Consider the following 26,854-nt stretch of genomic DNA (forward strand, 5'->3'; position numbering starts at 1 on the left):
TTCCGTCAGTGGACCGGGAAAGAAAGGGGGGGGGGGGGGGCGATCGGTGGTGATCGTGCACGGCGATCCGCGGTTGGGCAGTTTTCACTTTTCTTCCTCGCTCTGTTCAGGCCCAACCCAACCCAGTCTAGCCCGAGGCGGTGCAAATGTGGCCAAACTAAGTGTGACAAAGGAAAATATTGACTCTCAAGATGAGACGCGACCGCGCCATGACCACCCCCCCCCCCCCCCCCCCCCCCCGGGGGGGTACAGTCGTATCCGTGAGAAGCGGTCGCGATCAACGATCCTAGGGAGTGGCCCTTGCAAGGATCAAAACCCGTTACTTAAAGGCGGATGCCAACAATGGAGCAAAACAATAAATAGGAAATGTTTTACAATGTTTTTAGCGTCAGTGCGTCCGGGGACAGAAATGGTCCAGCAAATGGAATGGAACAATGTCCACCATGCTGCTGCTGCTGCTCTTGGGATTTTGGGTGGCTCTTCACGCGTCAAATCTGAAACGTTTCTCGCAACATTCGTTCCCAACGCCCCAACACAGAAGATTGGTCCCGGACATTTGGTTTTCAAATTCGGTTTATGCTGTCCATCGTCCCCGACACGCTTCTGGGACGGCGCAAAGCGGGAATAATGCGTGAGAAAATAATGAGGAGCCTCGGAGGATGGACAGGACGCGGGCGGCCCAGAGTCAGCGCTGAATTCCCAATTTCAGGGTTCGGCGCTGGCACGGGTAATCGGCGGAGAAAGCTTCGATGATGTCGCCAAAGTGGTCGCTAGAAGATGTTTGACGCCGCAAAGTGTCGACCTCACCGGCCAATACTGCGTACGTACGTCGGTCCGTCGTGCCAGTAATGGCCACAGCCAGCCAGCCAGCGTGACCTATCTTTGCAGCACCAGGTAAACGGTGAAAGATGGCGATGGCGATGATGATGCGTTATGTAGGAATTTGTGCGTCGAAAAGGAAGGAATTTGCAAAGCGACGCGATGTGGGTCGAGTGTGGAGGGGCTCGGTAATTGCATGGAGAGTTGTTCTACCATCTGCAACTTCAAGGTGAGTGATCTGATATCCCTTATCAGTACCTAAAAATGTATTGCATTGTTCTTCCTTTTTTGGGAAAGCAGAAATCGGAAATCGAACAGATCATTCAATGTGCTTGCTTCCCGATAAGCTTTCCAAACGGCCTCGGCCTGGAGGATGAATCATCTCTTTGCGCCCATTGTTATCACTCGTAACGGATGAAACTGATCAGCAACTAGCAGCAGCAGCTCCACTTACGATCACCACTCCGCGTACGCTCCATTACCTAACAGTCGCTAATGAACTCGTATCGAATGGAGTCACACAGCGGCCAATCGCTATCACTCCCTCTGTCCAACATCGGACGCTGCAATCCGGTGTACGCGTGCATGTGTGTGTGCGTGGAGGAGACCGGAACTAGAGCGAACGACGTGAGGAAACTTCCTAATCGAAACCACTGACCAGGTGCCGTGCTCCGGTTCCATTGCGCCAAATCTCTCGCGCGCGCCATGTCCCGCTGAAAAGAGGGCCAACGCCACGCGATCGGTTTGAAAACGAAGGACCGCCTCAGCGCTATCGGAGGCGATCCCTATCTAATCGCTTCAGCTCACTTCGGGTGCGCGAGCATCTTGCGCGCGTTACGACAACGAAAGACCTCAGCCACAGCACCGCCCAGCTTTGTGAATTAACACTTGCTAGTGCAATTAGAAAGTTCAGGGCGATATGCGTGCGTGCTATTTGAATTCACCAGCAAGGCCTTTTGTGGCTGACCAGCACCCCCCCGGATCCGGTGGTCCCGGATACCCGGCCAATGCTGTATGAAGTATGTTCCGATGTTGTTTGATGTATTTACGATTATTGCCTAATCTTGATTTCCTTCCGAGCGTTCCGACTGCTCCGTGGTACTACAATCGGAACCGTTTTCTGTAGCGCCTCAATACGATCTCTCTCTTTCTCTCTCTCTCTCTCTCTCTCTCTCTCTCTCTCTCTCTATCGCTTTGTTCATCCACCGAACCCTGGATCTGTTGGGCGAGGTCAATAACGTGCTCTCGCTCTACGACACTCTAAGTGCTTCCGCAACGCGCGAAGATGTTTTCACTCTCGTTTTTCACGCTTATCGAAATGAAAAATCCAACTTCGACATCGTGACAGTGGCCAAACGGGTGGCGCACGCAGCTTTCACGCGCAAAACGTTGACTCTAGCTGCTGGAAGGCTTATCACGATCGTCTTTCAGAACGGCTCAGCTCAGGTCAGTGAACAGCAGAAGCCTCTGGCCAAACATCATTTTCTACGGTTCTGTTCTGGCACCGTGCTCCCTTTCGGTAACCCAGGCGCTGCTATTCCACAAACGCACGTCAGAGCTAACCCCCCAAAAAAAAAAAACAAATTCTGTGATAAAGAAAGACAGAGAGAAACCGTGGGGACGAAAGCGTGGAAAATTGCTGTCGTGCTACGCGATCGTACGGCAACGATAAGGCGACGCTCGTCAACTTCTACGTCTGGCAATAATTATGCTCTCCATTTTGGGACAAGCTTGGTGCCGTGGAAAGGTGGGGGATTTGTTTCAAAATCAATTCCAGTTGAGCTGAACCGCCCCAAAAAACAAATCAGTAGGAGCTACGCAACAGGTGAAACTTTCTATGTTCAAGATTCCGACACAGCATCGCGTCTATTTCTTCTCTCTTTCTCTCCCGGGGCGATCGATAGAATGGATCGCGGCCAGAAGGATCGAAGCCAAAGCGACCCTTTTTTCTCTCTCCTGTACCTCTCCCGCTGCCCTTAGTCTTTATCGTAAAATCCGATTTCTATCATCCACATGAACCGCATCCATGGTTCTCCAGGTTTTTGGGGTTTCTGGTTCCAGTCTTCCAGCCGAACATTTCCTCACCAAATGCGGCGGCCATGACAGTGCGCTTCAGTGTTTGCTAGATCGATCCCGAAGCCTGAACCGAAGCCTGCGCTCTTTCCCTAATCCCCCGATCGATATCGAGGTCAATGGCATCTCGATCGGTGAGTGAAAATGCTGCAGCCATCCTTTGTCGCGGTTGACCCCGGCGAGGCCGAGGGTGAGCGACCTGCGACACGAATGCCATCGTCAAATGATCATATTTATTTTCTCGAATAATTTCGAGCGAGATCCACGCACTGCTTGAGGGTGTGCTCGGTCCTGTTTCCTGCGAGTCCAACGGTGCATAAATCGATTCTATTAACTGCCAATCGGGGAGGAAGGGTATTGAGAGACGGGGTGTGTAAACACTTTCGGTCACTACAAGCCGGTCCTTGATCCCTGAGTGGCATTCATGACCAGGCGAATAATGTGCGCCAATGGGCGGACCTCGCAATGTCCCCAAGGTATATGCTGCTGGGGAATGAAACGAAAGGGAAGAAGAGGGGTTATACAGGTTGATTAGCGGTGAAGAGGCTTCGGCCCCTCGGCTAAACGCCCGTATTTTGCGCTTTCTTCTTTGGACAGGCATATCGTTGGCGGAGATTGAAGCCTCTTGAGCCGCCGCCTCAGTCCATCTGCTTGCAGATTCGCTTGATGAGATGGAAAGTGAAATAAAAATATTCAAACCTCACCACCGGTAATGAAGAGGTAAACAATTGCAACAAAGCGATCGTTTAAGCTATCTGTGGACTAAACGCAATTGGTCTGTACTGGATGCGCATCGAAAGTTCGTTCGTTAGCTCGGGGATTTCCCTCGTTGGGCTCGATGCCGCTGGGTAACTTTATGCCACTGACATAAAATTCGTATTGCATTATTATACAGGCTTAAGGAACTTGCATTCATCAAGGGTTGTAATCGAAACCAGTGGATATTAAATGGTTGGTTAAATTGCCTTTATGGATTCTTTTAACCACACGTTTACAATATAATATCGCATTGGATAAATGTAAGGCCATCAAATACTAGGCTAGACTTGCTATTTTTTTATTGCAGTTCCCTATTAGCTTTGTTTCTTTTTATTAGCAAACGTATGCTAATAATTTGGGGCCAGAGTAACAAATACGAGTGGGAACGACGGTTCTGCGATTTTTTTTGCTTGCGATTGCGTTTACTCGCCGAAATGAAAATATTTTCTTTTAGTTTTAGCATTCTCTGCATTATTAGACTAAAAACAGACGCTACAAACAGAAGGTATATTTGATTTCTTATGCGGCGAAACTACATGGTCTGTCGCAAAGTAAACAGGACTTTTCCATAAGAACATTTCTGGTAGAGCTACATTAATCTTTGTTTGAAAGGTGCATCTTTTAAGGACTTTCAGTCCAAATTTCATGACATTTGGTCCACTAGAAGCAAAATAAATGGCCCGTAAAGTGACAGTATGTTTGGATGGTCGGTACAAGCCTTCTGAACAGCCAAAATGTCAGCATAGCGTTTTCCTTTCATCCGCAAATGAAGTTTACCGAATACTTAAAAGCCCCAAGGTACCAGATCAAATTATTACGGGGCCGGAATGTTCGATAAAATACAGTTTTTGGTAAAAAAAAAAACAGTGTTGAGCGTGGATCGATGTGATGGCGCATTATGGGCGCTACAAGCGTCAACTCCCTTCTTCACGATGTTCTTGCACAACCCGACGAATAAGATGCACTGAACACCTCAAAACATCAAGATAATATTAGGCAGTAACCGTTTCGGCGGTCATTTGTTTTTAATTTATGAAAATTCCGCACTCATTCGATGCTTCCTGGCCTAATCACGGACTTGGATTGACCGACATGAAGGTTGTCGTTGGTATCTTCACGACCGGTTTTGAAACGCGTATACTACTCAAAAACTTTGTCACTGGATAGACAATCATCTCCATAAACTTATTGCATCCATTCGGTAAACGTTTTATCGAGTTTAAAAGCTTAACTTGATAGTGGATTTTTAGCCGTTCAGATTGCTTGTACCGATCACCCATACATACTGCCACTTCAGTCGTCATAATTTTGCTTCCAATGGACCAAATGACATGAAATTTTGACTGAAAGTCCCTAAAGGATGTACCTATCAAATAAAAATACCTACACTCAGATAGCGCCACCAGAAACACTCCTATGCAAAAAGTCCTCTTTACTTTGCGACAGACCATGTATGCGGAGAGATTTTTTTTCATAGACGAAGACGTCCTAGCTCCATACAATAGTTTTGGAATGCGATTAAGGGGTGTAATATAAAAGCGAATCATTTGCACTGATTGAATGAAATTACTATAGCAATAGATCTTTTATAAAAAAATTAAAAATCTTAATATGAAACACAGTTTTAATTTTATGACTAAATTAGAATGTACCACTTCCACGTTGCCAATCTGTAAATATGCATTTCTTTGTAACGTACGATTGCTTGATAATAATCGCAAAATAAAAAAAAATGTCCAGTAAGTTCACGATACAACAACGATCTAACTCCGGAGAACTAAACCGTGAAACGTACCACGTGTGTGCCCCTGGCAGGAATGGCTAGAAATTCCTTCTTGCACCAACCCATAAACTATCCAATCCCATAAATGAGAGAGTATCGAGGTGTACCACGGTGCCGATATATAGCATAATTGATGCGAGCAAGCAGAAAGCCATCGAAACTCACCTCCACCCCCGTCCCCTCCCCTGCCCGTGGCCGCGTGCTTGCAATTGAATCTTGCCGCGGTCTCTGGCCATCGCTGATTAACGACTGCAATTTACCGTCACCTCCAAAACCTGTCAAACCCAACCCATTGGCTCATTCATCGAAAAGACCAACGCTGAGCCCGATAGGGCATCCCAGAGGCCCACGGGGAAGGGCGAAAACGAAACGAACCTCGATCGCATGGGCCCATCAATCCTCCCGGAGTCCGCTGACCGACCAAACCGACCCGACCCGGTGCTTGTCGATTTGTGGCAGGGTGCACATTTTGAGATGCACTTTTCTGTCACCTTTTGCGCGGCGCGATGCGGTGCCGAGCCGTGCCTGCCATTTACTGTTCATTTTGCCTGTGATCTCGCCAACACGGAAACGCTTCCTTGCGCGAGCACAACAAAAGATCGCAACGAAAGCGACGAACCCTTCCGGGATGCGGCAAGTGAGTTGGGTGGTGCGGTGGTGCCACAATCGAGTTTTAAATTTCGCTGCACGTTCCCTCTGCATGTGAGTGTGTCGGGTGTAGGACATAAATCAAATTTCTCTTCAACTGACCTCGCCCGACCGACACAACCGGCGATCCCGTGCGATGCATCTTCAGGCATGGCCGTGCATCACAGGTCACAGCGCGCAGCGCCGCAGCACTCCGCAGTGCAGTGCAGAGGCAGTGCAAGTGAACCGTCACTCACTCACGAGTGGGGCCGCAGAGAAAACGAAATCGAACGACCGATCGACCGCTGGTCGATTGCTTTTCGATCCCGCGAGGCCCTCGCTGATTGACCCTTTTGCGGTGCGGTGCGGTGCGGTTCCTGTGTGAAGGAAATAAAATTAAAAATCGCTTGGCGAGGAGGAATTTCAAAAATTTCTCACAATCTCACCCCATTCAGCAACTCCGCCCCTCGATCGCGGTGCAGCGATAAACGATGACATTTATTCAAACATTTCCCAACGACACGTGGCTCACACCCCCCGGGCGGGGGAAGAAGGGCTGAGCGATCGCTGATCCAAGATGTATGGTTGCCAGTGCCAAAAGACATTTTGATTATAGAGACGTTTTGCACTCTTCCTCAGACAAATTTCCTTCCAAAGATAACTCAAAATAGGGCCTCTTTCCTATTAGACAGTCATTATTTGCTCATTTCCAAGGAAAAGTATGCAAAATCACTTTCTCCGGTTTTGCTGAGACAGTGAGGGACTGTTTAAGAGACATCTCCTGTACGCAGTGTACACATTTTTATCACGCCAACCGGAGCTAAAATCTTCTCCGCCGTATGGGTTACCGTATCGGAAGATGATAATTGTATTCAAAACCATAATAGTCCCGGCCTAGCGGAGGAGTCTCGCGACGTTGACCCATTTTTTCGCATGGCAACGCATTTCGGTCACGCAGCACACACATTCCTGGCGGCGGAAGTGTGCGGTGGAATGCGTGAGGAGCTGCGCGTCGTTGATCGAACATTCCCACATCATCAAGAATCCATCCAACGCCGATAGTGTTAAGATCGTTTTTTTCTTTCTTCTCTCTCGCAATCCCGCTCGCTCTCTCTCTCTCTCTCTCTTTCCAGCTCTGTCTCTCTTCATTCATGCCACTAACAGGGCACCCGGTGGGCTAACGAGCCGAGAAGAGTGGTTCGAACAACGCCTTGAGATGAGAAGATGAGAAACAACATTGAGGCGTCGTTCGTCTCGAGCCGAAACTTTCTCCCAAGTCAAACAATCGTCGACGATCAGCGTCGATCAGCTCATGCAGCGCTTGTGTGTCACTGACCATCTTAAGCACCTTGAGAACCACCACCTCCACCTGGTAGGAAGAACCATAGCATACCATGCGACACTATGCACCCGGAGTCTGGTCGGGAGTGGTACATATATGCAACACCACATATATCGGTCTCGTTGCTTTCTTCGAGCGCGCCCCGCAGTAATGGCGTCATTCCAGATTACAAAATCGATCAACCGAGTTAGGTAATCTGCTGCCGGTCGCCGTCCAACCCACCCACCGGCTGTGGACTGTGCATCCTCTCTGGCGGTCCGTCCGGTTCATCGTCACGATCGTTAAAACGGATGGGCACGGTTGCGGCTGACGGTCACACTAAACCCCACCAGGAGGGATGCAGGAGCGAAGAAGTGGCGCAAAAAAAAACGACGACGTCGGTCGGTCAGTCAGGAAGACCCGGTTCCCGGTGGCTGCAAACGTTTAGTGAAAGTGTGCAAGGTAGTCTACCGGCGTGGTACCGGCGTTCCAAAGTCTGCGGTCATCGCTACACCGCTCTTCCCCCTGTGAAAATGATGGACAACACACCGTCCGCTCTCGTCGTTGTCGTCGTCGTGGTCTCAGGGTCAGTTGGTAACCGACTCACTTCACGGCAACGATCGCAACGACGAGCGAAATCCGGGTAACCGGACCACATCCCCCGCCACATCGGATGAATGGCGTTTGTTTCGCGGAAGAGGACGGAAGGATCGCCACCCCCGGATCGCCCTCCCCCCGTGAGTGACGCGTTTGTCCCACTTTCGATCGCCTTGTATGCGAGATACCGCGGGTGGATTCGTAATTTGCGAATCAAATACCGGGCCATAGCCCATTGGTTCATTGTCCAAAAGTTTGGTATTTCGTTGACATGAATTCCTGGTCGCCGACTCCTTGGATCGTGTCACGTGTCTGCTGTTTGCTGGGAAGCCAAACGTTTGGCTGAAGAATCTTTTCTTGGCCACGTTGAGCGCGCGTTTTACAATTCAACGAAACGCCTTATTAGAATGTCACTTTCACTTGGACCAGCGGCTCGGAAATGAGTCCGCGAAAATGAAACCATCTGGACCAGACGAAGATGATGCATAATCCCACCATCCCACCATCCATCAGCCTGATTTCGTTTCTCCAAACAATGCCCTCTCATCCGCTCGGTTGTGTTCAGCTCACTTAACAGTGTCACATTTAAACAGTTGGTTTGCCATTTAATAAGCATTGTTTTGTGGTTATTTACAAATGATAAAACAAAGCCATCTATTTAAATAACGATTGTGACGGCTACGACGGAATTCCAAACAACGATTGGATTTGAAACAGCACCTCGAGATGCAGCAACACGACTCGGGCCACACCTCGCTCGATGGCCGGCCGGATCTGTGGGGTTTTTTTTTTGTGAAAGTGTCACCGCGGTGATCGCCCATCTGCAGTGAGTAAGTGTGGTCATTTTCACGTATCCATCACAAGTGCACAGTGCACGTGTCCAGCTTATCGACGATGCACCAAAGGCCAGGCATGGCATGGGATGGCAGGGTGTGGTTGTGGTTTGTTGGTTTATGAAAAAGTGAAATGTGGATATATTTGAACAGCGAGAAGAGTTGAGTAATCGTTCCTAGTAAAAAGCAGGGCGCTACACACAGCTTTGCATTTCCATTCCCTCACACTTCCGGCACGCCAGGAACGAGAAAGCGCGTGGTGCGTATAGTGTTGTAACTCGCTTCAATGATTCAGAGCCTCAGGGAGACCTTGCCATTCCCCATTCAACAGTCGCTCTTGTCGATACGGTAGGGTTTTCGGTAGTTGGCTGAACTGGCCATATATTTCAACGGAGAGCGCTTAACACTTCAGGATAAGAAATCAGCATTACATATGACCTGGCGAGCCTGATAGAGTACGAGTTAAAGAGAACAGACGCCCTTTTCTTAATATTATACTAAACGCCATCGCGCTAAGGGAGGAAAGCCAATCAAAAGCTTGCTTTGTTTTTTTTTTTTTTGTTTTAAATATAATTTCTCTCAGTGATCCCCGGTTGCCCGGTAATTCTACGCAGAACCGGCGCGCCCGTCCTGAGCTCCTCGGTCTCACCTGCAAAAGCGTAATTTTAATAAATAAATAAATATTTACGGTGGGCTACATGCGCGTCCGCGCTAAGTACAGCTTATGCAAATGAGTATTCGAAAGCGATGGATGGAGATTTCTCTTCGGATACACGCTTTGTTCTCCGCTCAGTATTCGGTTTTCAATCGCTTCGCGGAATAGCTGATGTTCGTCGCGTAAATGCCTTCTCGAGTCTTCCCTGGCTTCTCGGCTTCCTCTGTTGAACCAATAAACCCGACGAAGCCTTCGCCCCTTCGGTTGCCACTTTTAGGCCGTGCGGGCTTAGAACTTTCGCTTTCTCCTGTTCATCAAGTGCTGGCGTCCACCAGCAGCAACTGCCGCATAATCGCCCAGAACCGCCCCATACGCCTGGTTGTGATCGGGGGAGGAAGGAGGCGTAGCGCGGTAGTGGTCAGTCTGGTAATCATTCTGCTGCTGCTGCTGTTGCTGTTGCTGCTGTTGGTTCGAGTCTCCCCATCCACCGTAACCACCTTCGTAGACCACGTAACGCTTGGTGGGCTCTTCGCCTCGATTCCAGCCACTCCAACCATCGTCCCATTCATCCTTCCGATCGAACTGCAGCTCATCGGCATCGTCAAAGAACTGTTCCACATTCGACGAACCACCGAACGACGGTGGCGTCGCATCGAAATGAAAGTGGTTGCTCTCGTAGCCGAGCGGAATGTACTTGCCACCAAAGTCCGCCATCTGCTGGTGCGTATGCTGGATCGAGTGATCGGTGCCGGTGAACTGATCGAACTGATCGAACGCCAGGGCGGGCGGTTTCGTTGGCGTGCTCGTTGGCACGGTCAGGGGCGGTAGCTTCAGTTTGCTGGACGGGAGCTTCTGCTGTTGATGCTTCTTGTGGAAGCTTCCCGCTTCCTTGCGTATCGGAATGTGTACCACCTCCAGCTTGCTGCTCTCACTCTTATCGCTACTGTGGGGCTGCTGCAGCAGCAACTTCAACGCGATCAACGACGACACTAGCAGCGACTTCTTACTCAGCAGCAGCGAGAAGGCCGTCGCCATCACCAGCTTCTTCAGCAGAAAGTGTAGCAGCAGTGCTTTGAGCGCCAAAATGCCCATTCCGATCGGGACCGCTTTCTTCATGTGCTTCTTCCATCCTTTTCGCTTCTGTTTGCGATGCTTTTTGCCCCCCTTTTTACCCTTCTTGCCCTTTTTGCCCTTCTTGCCCTTCTTGTTGCCACCCTCCTCAATGCTGATCGAGAACGATCCGTCATCGTGACCACCGCCCCCTCCAGCTACGACGATATTATTATTGTTGTTGCCGCCACCGCCTCCTTTCTTACGACCTATGGGGGGGAAAAAGATGAAGAAGAGAACACAAACATTAAGATACGAGATCAACGCATTCGCAGTGAGGTGGAAAACTTTAACACCCACTGAGCTCCCCCCACCGCACACGAGGACAGATTTATGCGCAAAAAAAACGTGCTTCTGGTCTCACGCATTTAGCAGCCAATAACTTAAAACCAATGATTGAGGCGCATCGGGAATCGCTCATGCTGCTGATCGTGGTCAGTAACGAAATAGCTTCGCTTTACCATTTCTAAGCAATCACGCGTGCCCAAGACTCCAAGACGGGCGTGCGTGTTCGAGTCGCATGTGGAAAACGGCTTTCAGGAGTATCGGAGTGTGTGCTCAGAAAGCGTCACAGTCAAAATACCGTGCTTGGTGCACACGATCAGCACATATTGCAATTATGTATCGGTTTTCAGCTACCGCGAGCATGTCGGTATCAAATTATCGATTCACCGAAAATTATATGCGGATATAACTCACGCGAACGCATTTCAATGAGTTGAGCAATAAGCAACTGAAGCTTTTTTTTCGGTGTTGTTAGAAAATAATTTCATCACGAAACAGTTGCTCTGACCGATCACTCCCAATGCTCTTTTGTATGATTGAAGATGCTGAGTTGTCCAAACTCCTCGGAGCGACTGACCACAATCACCTTGACGCACATTACCGTCACCAAAATCACCTTCTAAGGACGACTCCAGCGACGATTCTTCCCCTTCCGATGACTGCTCTTCCTTGTCGTCTTCGGTGGCGCCTCTATTCACTTCACTCATCTTGATCAACCCATGCTGTATGGCCAGGTCCCGTAGTGATCGCAGGTTTTTACGGATATCGTCGCCCCGCAAATTCGTTATCCTTCGCAATACGTCCAGATATGTCACACTGCCCACGGATGTATCGTTGTTGTTGGTGGTGGCACTGCCCAACCCAACCACTACCAGCACTCCGAACAGTAGCAGCAAAAACCGTCCCAACATCGTACTCCCGTATAGGTTCCTTTTTTTGAGCGAATTCCCAACCGATTCCGGTCGGAAGGAACAGTTTCAAGTGCGGTCCGCACTGGTTAGTAATCGCCGATGAACTAAAATCGCAAAACTTCAACATTCGATAAAGCCTATCAGGGAAAACGATGGTACGCCGAACGATGGTTTTTGCTCGACCAACCTGCCAGCTAGCCCGTGGATCGAGCCCACAGCTTCTACCGTTTCCAGCCGGATTCACTCAACCGGACCACCTACACGCAATCGTTGGCACAACGAGGGCAGCAAATGCACATCTTTGCGTTACGCAATTGTGGGATCGTTAATTGGAAACCCATTTACAACGCTGATAAGAAAACCCAGACACACGCCAGGCCCTGTGCCGCTCAACCAAGACGGCAGCAAAAGCGAAGGGGGGCGCGCGAGAGTTGGTCAATGAAGAAAAATGAAGAACATGCCACGAATGATCACTGATCACAACGGAAGACATTGTTTCGCATAATGAAAGAGCTGTGTTCTGAATGTAGTCTGGCATTTCCGTTATTTTTCCTCCTTTATATTTCTGCCTCCAGCCAGCAGTTGAAAGCTATTGCCTGAAAGACATGGCGTGAAAGTGATGCCAACTTGCTTATTCTGTTATCATATGTACAGCTACACCTTCTTTTTTTTTTTTTACTCGCGTTCGCGATCTCGTTTTCCAATATTAATCGTGCGTTTACTAAGGCGCTTGCTAAAGTGTGGGCATTTAAGCCGCAGAAACATTTATGACACGCTTAATCCCCGTGACTTTACTAGCCTGAATCGAACCGTTTGCTACAGCTTGGCTTGAGACAAGGAAAGTGAAATGGTGGATATAGCTACAGAATAAAACACATTTTCATCAACTGTATGCATCTTCACACTATTGACTCAATCATCTTTTTTTTTAATGGTCCTACTAGCATCGATTCATGGCGTTGTTCCCTCGTGAAGCTTGGTTTTTTACGCAAAATCGGGAGCAGAATCTTGTTTTAAATGAAGTTTTTAACAAATCGCCCACAAAATACGACCAAATATACTTGAATAGTAGCAGTTTATGTTGGTATTTGCAAAAACATGTATAGGTAGATAGTTTTCTAGAAACAACTTCGTCAATCCGTTCTTGGTCTGAATCAAAAGACTTGCCCATTTCAGCGACGAACCCGGTTTGATCAAAGTATGATTAAACTACCATAAAATCGAAAAATCGAAAAACCCATCTAGCCTATGCAAAAACTAGCATGAACCGGCAGTGAAATAAGTGACGTGTTGCGCAACACGTGGCGTGGCGATATGCCGTTGACCGTTGACTCAAATACAAATTCTAAAAAGCGAATTCAAAACATGCATAACTTTAGGGGCAAACAGTATCTCTCGCTCTCGCACGAATGAGTGAGCGAGAAAAAAGCTCAACAGCGTTATGCGTTACAAGTTGAAGCGTTATGCGCGGTTTTGGAGTCCTGGGGGGGGGCTAAAAGGGCGCAGGATTCGCTCTAGGCCAGGATATCTTGGCCGGGAATCGTACGATGGCGGTAAGGAGGCATCTTTCTTGCCGATCGGTACCGTCGCATTGCCCAAAGGAAGCAGGAAGAAGGAAGCACGTGCTCGGTCATGGGAATCAACAGGACCCTATCTGATTCGTCTCGAGACAGTCATCGCACTCCACCGCTTGCCGCTACTGGTGGCCTGCGACATCAACGGATGACCGCCACGGGGCGAAGGACTTACGCTAGAGGCCATCGACTGCAGAAGTCCGCTTGTTTCGGCGTCCAAACGCATCGCATGACACTTGTCCGCAGCGGCTGCGATCAATCGGGGGGGAACTGCCCCTTTTTAATTTCTAGCGATTAAGTGTTCTTCATTGCGGTACTAAGTATTAAGGTATTAAGAACTGTAAAGATAAGTAAAGTTGAATGAAACTTTGTGGTAGTGTTTGAAACGAATTCCAACAAATTGATCACCGTTAATCTTTACGGCATCAAACCATGCTGATGTAGACTTTTCCACAAGCCAAGAAAGATAGCATGCAGATCCCCAGATAAAGTTCGAGGCAAGAAGAGCTGCCAAGGACACAGCGCGCTCCTTAAATATCGATGCTGGTATACCAACGGGATCAAAAGCAAAGCAGCATTATAAGAATGCATTTCCATTTTCATCATCAACTATGAGAACCGCATAGCATTTTCTTGAATTTGTTAAATTCTGGTTAGAATTTTTATATTTGTTTGATTTTTATTGATTCTTTTCTTAAAACTATCATACCGCCAAACGAAGAACGAACGAATTCTCAGCATGCCCAGCGTGCAGTTTACTACCTACTTCCTGCGTTTTAGCGACCTTTTGCTGATCGATCGATTCCTGTCCATTAAGATGGAAAACCCTGCAAAGCTCGAAGAGTATCGTTAGCGCACAATCGCACCAGCAATGAAAAAAAAGAAGCTATCGAAACAATTTGCGTTGCAGTTGCTGATCAGTGCACCAATAGGAATTGATTAGGAACTCCGCTGTTGCCTCCACATTTGCTAACAAACTGCCGATAAGGAACGCCATCGTAGGCGGCCTTCCACTGCCTTCAGATTGATCCAGATCGCTCTATGCCTTGAGCGAAGTATATTCAAGTGTCCTCGATTCGTGTCCTCGGGGGTCCATTTTGGAAGATTGCTGTAAAGTTCAACTCAATTATTAGTTGTTATGTTATGAGTGCAACTGCAATCCAAGCACTACGAAATCATTCTAGCTAACATATGTTTAGCTGGAATAACAGGGATCGCTCATGAATATGAAATCCTATATGACAATATATTCGAGATCAGCGGTTGTGAACATGAAACAATTCTTAAATTTTTCTCTGAAGATAGTCTTTAATTTGTCAGTTATCAAAAATGCATACAAAGTCGGCACTTTTGCGCCATTTGCTAATTGATAGGGCTTGAATGTACGAGATATGTTTTATGGTGTTTGATAAATATAAACTGTATCGGTGGTTCCTCGACAACCAACGGCCTATATATTGTTCTGAAATTCGCGTCGCCCCGGTTTCATACTTACCGAGCAAGCTTTCGATGGCTTTGACAGTTCAAACAATTGGATCCCATTTCCTTCCCGTCGTGGAATAATCATTCAATCGATTGTTTCTTTTTTGGGGTTTTAATTATCTACACTTTTCATTCGCCTATTATTTCACATTTCATTGTTGCTTCCCATACGATTCATGGATCATGCGAGCCACAAACCATGAACATTTAATTTCTGCTTCATCATCCACCTCCATTGAAAGTATGAAATAAATAAAACCGCGTTTTTACATCAATCCTAACCTAGCCTAACATTTTTGGCCCTAGCAGCGTGGCCAAAAGGGTAGCTAACAGAAGAAGTGAAAGGTCTGTTCAAAATCTTTGCTAAAATTACTGGTTCTAGCTTCAACGTGGATCTGTATTTGAGGTCAGGGAACACTGACATGGACACTGTTCTTTCCCTAATGGACGTCTTGCCGTCCCAACATGTCCGTTAAAACTACGAAAATCGATAATAAATTAGAGGACGAAAAGGGCCGCCGCCGGGTGCGTTGGTCACCTTCCGCAACTGAAAAAGAAAGAGGAAAATCATTACCACCTTATACTGCTCTTCGTATCGCTTTTTTATTATTAAGGTGGTGCCTTTGTAGTCCAGTCAAAGTACCGCTTGGTTTCATTTTGGCCCACATTTCGAGATTGTTATGCTTACCCATTGATCAGTGATCGAGGCAGGGAGCGAGCAGTGGGAAGACACGATCGCATGTCGCAGCGGTAGGAGGATGATGACAGTTTAGTACTTCTTCAGGCTGACGACGGCAGTGAAGAGCGCAAAGAAGAAGCCGGCCAGTCCAGCGGATTTCACCAGCAATATCAGGCCACCAATGATGGCCGGAACCAATGCCAGGAACTTTATTTTATACGCCAGCAACAATGGAATCAAAAACTTTTTGTACTTTTTCTTGATGTGGAACTTTTTCTTCCTCGCTTCCGCGCTCTTGGTGCCTTCAGCGTCGTCCATGGCTTCCATGTCGCCGTCGTCGTCGTCGTCGGTGGAGGCGGAAACGTCTGGAAATGGTAGGTAGCGATCGTCGTATAAGGCAGCGCTCATCTTCATCAGCAGCCGGATTACGGGAGTTAGTAGCTAGGAACGGTGCTAGATGCAACCCTATGATCATCTTCCGCATGCGTGGTGTCAGGCACACACGTAAATGGGAGCTTCCGACGCACAGAATGACCTCAATTAATGTGGTGGTCCTCGGGAGCGCTTTCGCGGCGCCTGGCACGCATTCCCTGCCGCAATTAAATCGTGGGTCATTAAGTTCCCACAGCGACTTGCAACTAACTTTGGAGGAAGTCGGTAACGGTATGGTACACGGTACGCACATGCAAAAGCCCAAACTGTACCAGAAGAACCTTACCAACTGGCGAAAAACAGGCCAATCCGGTGATTAAGCGTGGTTAAATGGTCTGTTTGGTCACTTCACCCTCAGAGTTTGTGGTTTCCTTTCGTTCGCACAATACTCTCTCCGACAGTCTCTTCCCAAAAAACACGATGTTGCTCGTGTAGCCAACAATTGTGTATTTGTAGCAGAACTCAACCATGGGTCCAAGATGCTTTGTACTTGTTAACAAATGTTTCTTTTCTTGTTATTAACACATGTACAATAAATGTACTGAACAGTGATTTGCGGATCTTCATTTGGCAACTAAAAAGGAAGCGAAATCGTGTCGAGTGTAAGTGTAATGGTCGTTCGAAAGGCAATCAGTGATCAAATATTGATCAAACATTTGTTAACATGTTCTAATGTGATTAACTCAAGGAAATGAAGAGCATCATACAGATCTAGACAGACAGTTTAAAAGCTATGCTCTTCAGTTTAAATGCTATGGGAAATATCAATAAAATAATAAAGTCGTTTAAATAAACGATGTTCTATTAAATACTACGCAAAGGACAACTAAACTTGTGTAGCCGCAATATTCATTTAAAAAAATCTGATACAGCCTAAAAATTGACTGTAGACATATCAAATGAGCATGCAATGCTGAGAGGGTAATATTAGTCGATGAAAGACTACCTTGCATTTAGCGAGTAATACTCGTGAAGACGTATAATCGGAAATATAGATAATGATAAAGGAATACGTTATCTGTAATGAGAAGCTATCCATTACGCTCGCCATATGTTATGGTATCCATTACTCTCGATAACAGGGTAGGTAATTGATAGAAATAAATGCAATCTACACCCTACACCTCAACGGTTGTGTATGTAAGGTTCTCGGTTCGTGGAAGAGTGGGCCTGAATCCTAGAGCTGAACCGCGCCATATTCTTAAACATCGCTGGGAAGACGAGTCTTTAAATCGACCCGTTACTTCTGAAGGGCCAATCATAAACCATCGATACCCTATCGTAAACAACATCCGCCCATCCAGACAGACCACTCACCGCTGTCGACGAAATACTTCCAGAAAAAGTTCTCCAAGCCGCGAGACTTCTCGGCACTTCGGTAGAGTTCCGCCAGGCCGGTGATGTTGGTTGGGTTGGTGCTCTTCTTCTGAAACGTCGGCTGAGGCGGCGCATCGAGCTGCTGCATTCCGGCGGGAATCTCGACCTCCAGGAATCGAGTCATTGACCGATTGTTGATGCGACTCCGGCTCCGGCTGGCCGTCGAAGGTTTTGCCAGAGGTTTCCGGGGCCGCCAATTACCACTGGCACTGGTAGCGTCGAGCGTCTTCCGCAGTGACTGATGCAGATCGAGCACGTGACTCTTGCTGGCACTAAATTTTACGCTTTCCCCAGCCAGCGCTCCGGATAAGCCATCAGCAACGGTACTCAACGGGTTGAAGAGGTGGTTGTAGTCCATGGCCGTTGCTCCGGAGTTTAGTTTCCTGCCATTTGCTGCCACTGGTGGTGAAGTACTGCATCGTACCAAACCGAACCGTCCTATCGTCACTACGAGGATAAGCGAGGACAGCCAGGAACATCTAATGGGTCGATCCTTTTCATACATCTCACAGCTTTTGCTATCGAATCGTTTGTCTTCACTTTACTTAAATGTGTTTATCACTTGTTAAGAAGAATGAAAATAAAACGTCTCACTAAAGAACGATCACTCTTAAAGGTAGCTCATTGTGCGACACAACAATGCACGTTCCATTAAACTTCCACAAACTTCTTGAAGCAAAACAAATGCCTTCGTTCGACAGGGACGGTCCGGGAGCACAACCAGCTTTACCTATTGTCAGCACGAGTGCCAGAATGCGAATGGAGCCGCTCCAGGGAACTGATCTGTGAAGCCCGCCGTTCCGTAAGATTGTGTTATTTTGAGGCCCAAAACTCCATCCCGGCCGCGGCAGAGAGCACACCAATACACCAGCCACCAGCCACCAGCCTCCAGTTAACCCCCGGGGGTACACCAAGGGGCTTGGCGCCAGCTAGCGAGCTATTCAACCACACTCTGCGGCACACTCCCCATTAAAAGCCAGTGTACCGTACGGTGGGGGCCTGCCTGTATAGTGAGTACGCGGCCGCGGAATCGCGCCGGAATGAAAACGACCAAGGCAAACCGCAGGAGAGCCAGAAATTGATTTCTTTCCATCAAACAGTCTACCCAACAGGCAGGGCTAACAATCGGCCGGCCGCACACAACAGCTGATGATCGCCCAATTGCGTTTGCCTCGCGGATTCTTCAATGTGGCCGCCGGCATCGTTTTCATCTTCGGAATCGGTAACCAATCCGCAACCTCTCCTCCTCCGTTCTGGCCCTTTCCCATCCTCTCGCTCGTCTTTAGATGTCTCCACGCTGCTCACGATACCGCGAAGTTTGTCTCTCTTTTCGTATAATACAACAAATTATGTTAACGACTTTTTTCTCATGCTCGAACGCAAATCCGGAGCACATGCTGCCGACATTTGTCATCGCGGCTCGATCATGTTGAGAGAGTTTCACTTTTCTTCGAGCCGTCCTCTGCTAAATGAAGATGCCATTCTCTGGGCCAAGGTATCCTAATAAACACACTTCTACTAATTTAGATGAAACAGAAACATAACAACGGCTACAATGAGCCCCGCGGCCGGGGGACGTAGGACGCGGCAAGATCTGAACGCAGCAAAGCGTTGATCGTAAAACAGGAACACAGTTACGATCTGAACACGTACCGAACCGTACCGGCCCTGGTCCAGTGAAAGTTTTCGAGGGTTTCTAGTGCCGACCTTTGCGAGTCTAATTAAATCCCCATTATTAGTTATCGAAATTATCGCCTCCATCCATGGATCATTACCGGTGGTTTTTGGGGGATACGAAGAAAAGGGAGATGCATGCGGTATTTAGTAAAGTGAAAATTTATCTTTTTTTTAAGATAAGCTCAGACACGCACAATCCGGAGCATAAGTACTTTTTGAACGTGGGTACTCGCATGATTACTCACCTCTTTTCGTTTCGATTCTGTTATTGCCCCCAGGGCGGTCACAGCTCTGTAGTGAATGGATGCAGTATTTGTTGTACATCTGTAAATGTATTTAGACTATGTCTTACTAACTAAAAATACTGCATCGAGTTGAATAAAATTTAACATTTTATATACAATTTCACCCAAAAATTAAGCTGGATCCGGGTGATCTCAAACACACTTGTACAGTTATAGTTAGTAATGGTTGTAGCGGTTTGCTGTAATCATATCGTGTGGTTACAACGGTTTCCAGCTGATCACCCGGCCAGCGATGTGTTTTCACTCGTTTTCAAAACATTTCATTTTGTCTGAGGTGCCCCTTGAAATATTATCTCTCAAATCTTATTGATAGATACAGTTCCATTTTAATGCAGAGCCAACGAAGCAGCTCGTATCAGCAATTTCAATTTGCATTCTTAATTAGAACCCAAGCCGCTCTACGGTCTTCTATCCGTGTTCCCTGGTTTCTCGGCCGTTTTGGGGGAGAATATGGAACACCGGTTAAATTGGTCTGGTCCAGTTCCAATATCCCGATAACACTACCGTTTTCCAAGCAGCGCCTTTGCAACCATTTGACCAATTCATCAGAGCGATGATGCTGCTGGCTGGATGGATGGAGACGAGTTAGCAGATGAACTATTTAACCGCGTGCCACCGGTAAAGGCTGCCTGTAAACGGAAGCAAATTAACACACTTCTATACTCTCCTTCTCTCTTTATCTCGCTCGAGCATCTCTCCGAAGTCTCGATAATTATAGCATTTTCCTTTTATTTCATCATTTGCTTGGTGTGTGAAGATAGATAATGGAAATGGCGCGAGTGTTGGCTTTCATTCTACCATTCCGTACTACTTCTTGCCTGTCCCGCTAAAGTCAAAATGCTGTCGATAATTTACCGACCTATTTTATGTTTTTGCCAAAAACCGCACAAGATGCTCATATGCGAACCAAAAGATACGGGGTTTTTCACGTTAGTACGAGATCCAATAGCATCATGTCGATGTACACCAGTGACTGCAAGACAAGAGACTTTGCAGCTTTGAAGAATTTGGACGCATCAAATTCACAGTGTAAAATGTTCTGCAAACTTATCTTAACTGCTAGCTCTCCGCTTTTTGCATCATCGGTGTTTCGCGCGGTTGATAGAGATGATTCCCTAGACACGAAAGAGTCTAACTGTTGAACTGATATGTGTGTGCAGCAACCAGTGTTTATCGATTTCAAGCCATTGGTTACACCATCTCTCAGCACTACGGTAAATTATACGCTCTGTTGGAACTATCGCTACATGACCGAACTGACCATCTTCGACCCCCTGCGAACACCAAACTGAAAAGCTATTGGGATCTGTGACATCGAAATGCTGCCAAGCATTCTCGATTGAGAAGGTCGGAACAGGAAGGAAGCAAGATGTTACAGCTTTCGTGTAACAACCATGGAACGAATCGTGAGATGATGGTTGCAGAAATCGGGAAAACAAGCAAACACCTCACTAATGATGGTCCCAAGGCAGATAGTATGAACATCGTACTGGTTTATTCTTGATCCCTTTTCAATTTACCGTTTGGCGATCGGCTGTCTATGGTCCTTCATTCTTGCGTAATTGAGTTCAGTTGATCATTTTCGGATCATTGGGCATGCTTCCAGTTGACGCCCTCTTTATCTTAATGATAGCTAGTGTCTCATACAGTAATTTGCCACCGCCATTTCGGTTCTCCAATCTTGTTACTTAATCCGATCAATTGTTGTTCGTGAACAGGCAAGATTCAGATGTTTCAGACAGCTATTCGATAACTGTATGTGGAAGCTCAATTCAGGTTTCGTACAAAGTAAATGAAAAAAGGTAAACTTGTCGTTCACTTCTTTCAGCAGTGAGGTTCTCTATTCCAAAGTTTTAATTATTATCTTTCGTTCAGGGACAATCAGATGGCCCTACAATTGGTTCTTCAAGTAGATATTTTTGCTTCCGTTTCTTTAAAAAATGGTAAACCATAGAAAAGCATCCATAGAAATACAAATTGTATCATTAAAAATGGAATAATCCATGTCGTTCGCTACCGTACGAATTCGGAATCGGTCTGTGCAGATTGGTGGGAACAAACTTAGCGCCCTTAAAATCATCGCCAAGCCGAAACTAATTAACTTTTTCCAAGAAGGTGATATCAGTCACAACAAGTGATAGTTGCTCTACTCGAATCAATAAACAATTTAGTGGTGATGGATGGTCGTACACCCCACCCATCTGCCTGATTTGAGAAAATAAATTTTCACATCCTTATTTAGCACATCAAAGCACATCCTTATTTAGCTGTCAATATAATAAAGAAATATTATATTAGTTACAGTGAAAGTTGAATAAAAATTTCTTGGGTTAAGGGAGGATTGCTTACCTTACGCGTAGACAAAAACTTTATGTTGTGTTTCTCCTTCATGTCCGCGAATAGCATCTTCAAACTTTTTATCTGCATTAGTACAGATTTTTGGAACACTTGTACATTATTTTTATATCTGGCCCTCATAGTTAACATTAATTCATACATGTCATCTAATGCCGCCATCTGATTGTCGTTGCCGATTAACGATTTTTTATAGTCAAGTTTTGATACAGGGCTACATGAGTTTGATAAACTGAACCATATATCTTTTTTATCAATGATTTCAGCCAGATTTTTTGCATCTTTGTCGTCAGGATAATAATGTCGCAAAGCTGTAACTGTTGTGCGAGATAACAATTCGGCGGCTCTGTGCACGTTTTGTTTTTCAAGCGTACTAGATCCTTTAATTATGAAACACACGCTCTCCTGCAACTAACACAACTGCTACCTGTGCGTGCGTACACGCTGTGAACGCAAGTGTGTTTCAAAATGAAAGGATCTAGTACTCTGTTGCTCTCAATGCCTAACAACAACGCTCATTTCAAAACCGGCTGCAGTTAATTCTACACCTGTTAAATTTCTAAAAGTGAGTAAAGTGGTTTAACGTGGTAAATCGCAAATTTAAAACAATTGAAGAAGGGAATGCAGCCCTAGAGGACATGTATGAAATGTCCTCGAGCAGCATGTCGCCGGGACCTATGCCCGTACAGAAAAAAAATAAGACGAAGAAAGTGGACTTTAATTATGAAAACAGAGAAATAGACCCCTTGGCTCAACCACGGATCGAACCATCTGCCAATACATCCATTATATCAGCATCAGCAGACACAGCATACCCGACGACAACAAGAGAACGGACATGTACACCAACAATCAACATTGGTCATATTTGCAACAGATTACAAAAAAATACAAACAGCCAACAGCAGCTGCAAGCCAGCATGAATATGTTGGCGAACAGAATAGCCCGCATGGAAAAATCAGTGACTGAGGCCTTGGCAATTTTTCCAGCCATTTTGGAGAAAATAGAAGCGCAACCGAGTCGAAAGGAGCCAACATTTTCATTCAATCCAATTAATTCTATTCAAGAGCTGGAAAAATTAGAAGGAAAACGAGGAAAATTATAAACAAGCGATGGTAAGCAGAAGCCAGAACTGAATGATGCAATATTACTTAATGTATTTTATTAACGTTTCATATTCTATTACAGATAAGTTGGCTCGATTGGATCGTTAATGGGGAACGCTCGGAAAAGCGAATGGCAACAAGAGCTTAGATTTGTTGTTCTCCGAAGCAATGCAGGCAAAATGCACTTGGTCCGGTGTTTCGCGAGGTGGGAATGATCGAATTGCTTTATAGCTTAGGCGGAACATTAAACATATTTTTAGAGTAATAGGCACTACTGAAAATGAAAAGGTGAACAATAAAATGGTCACAAGGTTTCTAATCAATGGGCTTAGAAACGCTAAGAGACGTATATTGTGGAACGGCCGGAATGCGAGAGCAAAAACAGTAGCTGTAGAAAACCATTCCTCAACTAATGATGATAATGATAACTTCCTTCCCTTCGCAGGTTCGCTTTCCGATCTTGAAATGTCTGATTTTGAAATGAGGAACTGAGTGTGATTAACTAGACTCAAATTCTAGTCTTAAGATATAGTTAGAAGGAAAATGGAATGAAACGGAAAAAAATGTTAGTCCGTAGATTTATTATCTTAATGTATGTACTACAGGAACCATTAAATAATTATCATTCTTATAATCTAAAGCTGCTAGTTTACATCTTATGTCGCTAACATGAAACATACTTATGTTTGTAGATACGCTATTTTTGTTACATACATATATATGAAGTGTTCAGGATACTATTGGCGTTGAAAATCGATCTGTTTTAGATAGAAATTCGTTGCCAAATAGTTCTATAGGCTGACCGGTTCGTTGTTCTACTTTTTTAAGTTGGATAATTTTGTTATCTTTTGTCGAAAAGAATGAATTCTTGCGAATACAATCAAGAATGAAATTTTCATCCACTAGTTCCTGTTTACGATTAGCGCATAAATTAATTATAGGATATGTTTTTTCTTCCATTGTTTCATTCCCTTCTTCTTCTATTTTTGATAGTCGATTTACTGCCGGCTCTAAAATCCTATACCCATGCCGTATCAATCCCTTCATAAGGCCTAACGCATTTTCTGTAGGGTAGACAGATAGGGTGCTCAACGGAGCAAATCGATAAACCTCCTGAGCAACATGTAGCAGGTTGTGAACGTTGCTCGTTATATAACGGCTTCCATATAGATCTTCCGAAGGCACGACATATTGTTCTAGCATTTTTGAGGCAGTAGTCCAATATTTTTTATAATAAGAGGTCGAAAATAATGTGATCGAGCAGAAAAAAAGTAAAAAATGCTCAAAAACGCTATCTGCAACATTACCTTCTAGAAAAATTAAACTAGTATAGTGTAAAAAGCTGCTAAATTCACTTCCTTTCCAATAACCCAAACAATTCAAACCACGTTGTTTTCTATGAATTTCACTTGGAAGATCAACAGATGTCGAAATATTGGAAATTTCGGTTATTTGCTGGGCAGTTAATTTGGCCTCAAAACCTAGGCTTCCATCTTTCCTTCCGCTCAGAAGCCGTTTCATTATTCCTAAATCTATTCTAATAAATCTCCAGTAGCGGTGTTGTTGTCTTGCAAGGGTCGCAGTAGACACCCAGATGAAATTTTGCATCTGTCCTTGCAGCGCCTGCCACTGTTACGTTTCCTACAGAGTGGCCTTTAGCTTCACATTTCAGGTATCCATATATGGAATTGTAGTTCAAAACACCTAGAAATAATTTGATTATGTTATTATATTATAATTCAGCGCGGCTAATGACTAAAAAGAATGTAGAACCAACCTTTTATAAACGCTCGTGCCGGTTGGTTCGCCCTTCAATCAACAACCCGTTGGTGATCAAGTTTTTTAACTCCTGCACCACTGGATACAGGAAGGACCCCAAGTCTCCGGGCTTTTTTCCGCACTGTGAATCGCCACAGGCATTGGCCGTTTATTGCGTGTTTCTTGCACATTAACTAGCACGGACCAAACGTTGATGGTGCTAGCATTAAACACCTTCATTCCATCGACGTTGAAATTAAGACTTAGCGAAGAGAGGTTTCGTCGACCTCTGAAAGCATCAAACGAAAAATCAGTGATACGCATAATGCCAACAACATTAGTTTTTTTGTAACATACCGCAGAAAATGTTTAAGGCATGCTTGAATTCCAATACTTAGTCTGCCCTATTTCAACTATTTTCATTGTCGCTGTCCTTGCTGTTCGTAGCAAAGTTTTGGCTGAGCGCGGCAGAGAGGTACACAACTTTTGCCTTATAATTAGCAACATGTTCACCGCCCGATGGGTTTGATTCGTTTTGAGGCACCAATACCTCAAGCAGTCCTCGAGAGTACGGTCATCGAAAGCATCCGGCAACGAATCTGCTCCGTACTGCTTCACTGCTTGCCTCGTAATAATCGCACACATCTTGAGTAGAGAAATTATTTTCCACGGAAACGGAATAATCTAGCACTGAAGCAGAATATGCTCCTCTCCCTTCCAGTAACAGCCGATCGCGGCAGCGATATAAAGTTCCATTTTTCCAACGTAATTTATTCTTTCCATTTCACGAGTCACAATAGCACAACCTTTACCAATGGATGCTACGATGTAAGTGGCGAGAAGGTCGAAACCAAATTCAATCTGAGCTGACAGTTTGGCTTGCCATAAATTTTAGCAAAGTTCAAGTACAAAAGGATATTTCGACCGCCAGAGTGCATCCGATGGGAACTATCTCGTAGCTTCATCCGCCGAAGTGCATCCGATAAGAGCTATCTCGTACGCTGGCGTCCGATTTTCCTCCGAGCTGCACGCTCGTGTCTCCTTGGGTCCTTTTCGAACGTTAGGATTCCTCATCGTATAGCGTTGTAATGTTGATAACGAAGGAAGTGGATAATTTAAATCAACCGCCAAATATGCATAAGCTCGTTTGGAAAAATATCTTAACGTTAGAGCTGCACTTATCTCTTCTGGCGTCCATTTGACCCGTTTTCTTTTCTTCAAAATAAGATCTACTTGATTGCTTGACAAAGTACATTTAATTTTTTCTTTAAGGACATCCATAATTTGCGTAGAATCATACTTCTTTTTATCCTTATTTTTTAGCTCTTTTTCCATTTTTTTGAGTTTGTCTTTCAGATTTTCATTTGCATCGCGACTTTCTTTTAACTTTGACTGTAGGTTTAGAATTACTTCGGTCAGTTTCTGATTTTCTGATTTCAGGGTTTTTATAACTTCCTCAGCCTGATTCTGATTTGATTGCTCCTTGTTTTCTTGCTCCACCTGAATCAAGCTGGCTGAGTCAAGCACATTTTCTTTGGGGGTCTTATATAGAGCGTTTATTCTGAGGATTCGTTCTTCCTCTATTTCCTCCGTACTTAGGGGCAAGTCATTGTTACATTGTAGTATAGAAGGAACAGCTAAAAGAAACATTTTAATGTAAGATAAAAAGTCCAAATAAAGGTAAACAAGGTATCATACCTGATGGCTGCAATAGTCGCAAATAATGATAATTTTTAATCAGTGGTGATTGGTGTAATTGATAATCCTCAGCCCTAAAATGCTCCGAACATATAGCACCACTTTTAGACGGACGCCAATTTGCATCTTTTCTACAAAATGTTACCCATTGTCGGGTTAACTCCACATCTTGCGGAAAAGCATGAAACTTAATCACCGTGCCAAGCCTTTTGATATTATTATTGTTATTTTTGCAAAACGGAGCTACGCAATATCTATAAGGCATCTTAAAACCACCAATGTAGAGCAATCAGAGCACTGAAAAACTGGAAAAACTTTAACTTTCTTTACGGATTTCTTCTCAAAGCGTCTCTGATTTCAACCAAAACAAACGAATAAACGAACTCAGTTTTTTGTTTGTCAGTTTTTTTCACGGGCTTCAAGAGTTCGACTCGCGACTTCGTTTATACTGATCCGATTCAGCTCCCAGCAGCGTTTAAACGATGATTTTCCGCTGTTTTTCCGAAGTTTTCCCATGATTTTGGATAGAAATTGCGCTCTCTTCATGCAGGTATTCGTTTTGGTGATTTCACCTGTCTCTTAATACACCCTCTTCGTGTCTTTGTATTTTTTTCCGCGGTCGCCTATGGAAAAAAGC

The 26,854-nt window shown here is 45.4% G+C and overlaps 4 protein-coding genes across 4 annotated transcripts; all 4 read right to left on the reverse strand.

Annotated features, from left to right (window-relative positions):
- Positions 1 to 9,755: 9,755 nt before the first annotated feature.
- On the reverse strand, positions 9,756 to 11,773 carry LOC126575328 (uncharacterized). The gene is made up of 2 exons (XM_050235966.1): positions 11,464 to 11,773; positions 9,756 to 10,786 (listed from the first exon to the last, which is right to left on the reverse strand). Exons 1-2 carry the CDS (start codon positions 11,771 to 11,773, stop codon positions 9,756 to 9,758), a joined length of 1,341 nt encoding a protein of 446 aa, XP_050091923.1.
- Positions 11,774 to 15,598: 3,825 nt separating this feature from the next.
- On the reverse strand, positions 15,599 to 17,675 carry LOC126575334 (uncharacterized). Its single transcript, XM_050235980.1, has 2 exons — positions 17,258 to 17,675; positions 15,599 to 15,873 (listed from the first exon to the last, which is right to left on the reverse strand). The coding sequence occupies exons 1-2, from the start codon at positions 17,673 to 17,675 to the stop codon at positions 15,599 to 15,601; spliced, it is 693 nt and encodes a 230-aa protein (XP_050091937.1).
- Positions 17,676 to 23,343: 5,668 nt separating this feature from the next.
- Positions 23,344 to 24,819, reverse strand: LOC126575345 (uncharacterized). The gene is made up of 3 exons (XM_050235991.1): positions 24,539 to 24,819; positions 23,500 to 24,465; positions 23,344 to 23,433 (listed from the first exon to the last, which is right to left on the reverse strand). Exons 2-3 carry the CDS (start codon positions 24,367 to 24,369, stop codon positions 23,344 to 23,346), a joined length of 960 nt encoding a protein of 319 aa, XP_050091948.1. The 5' UTR covers positions 24,370 to 24,465; positions 24,539 to 24,819.
- A 351-nt stretch (positions 24,820 to 25,170) lies between these two features.
- Positions 25,171 to 26,634, reverse strand: LOC126581185 (THAP domain-containing protein 6-like). The gene is made up of 2 exons (XM_050244673.1): positions 26,218 to 26,634; positions 25,171 to 26,156 (listed from the first exon to the last, which is right to left on the reverse strand). The coding sequence occupies exons 1-2, from the start codon at positions 26,480 to 26,482 to the stop codon at positions 25,468 to 25,470; spliced, it is 954 nt and encodes a 317-aa protein (XP_050100630.1). The 5' UTR covers positions 26,483 to 26,634; the 3' UTR covers positions 25,171 to 25,467.
- Between the last annotated feature and the right edge of the window lie 220 nt (positions 26,635 to 26,854).

The sequence above is a fragment of the Anopheles aquasalis genome, chromosome 2 (assembly GCF_943734665.1).
Source record: "Anopheles aquasalis chromosome 2, idAnoAquaMG_Q_19, whole genome shotgun sequence".
Classification (NCBI taxonomy): domain Eukaryota; kingdom Metazoa; phylum Arthropoda; class Insecta; order Diptera; family Culicidae; genus Anopheles; species Anopheles aquasalis.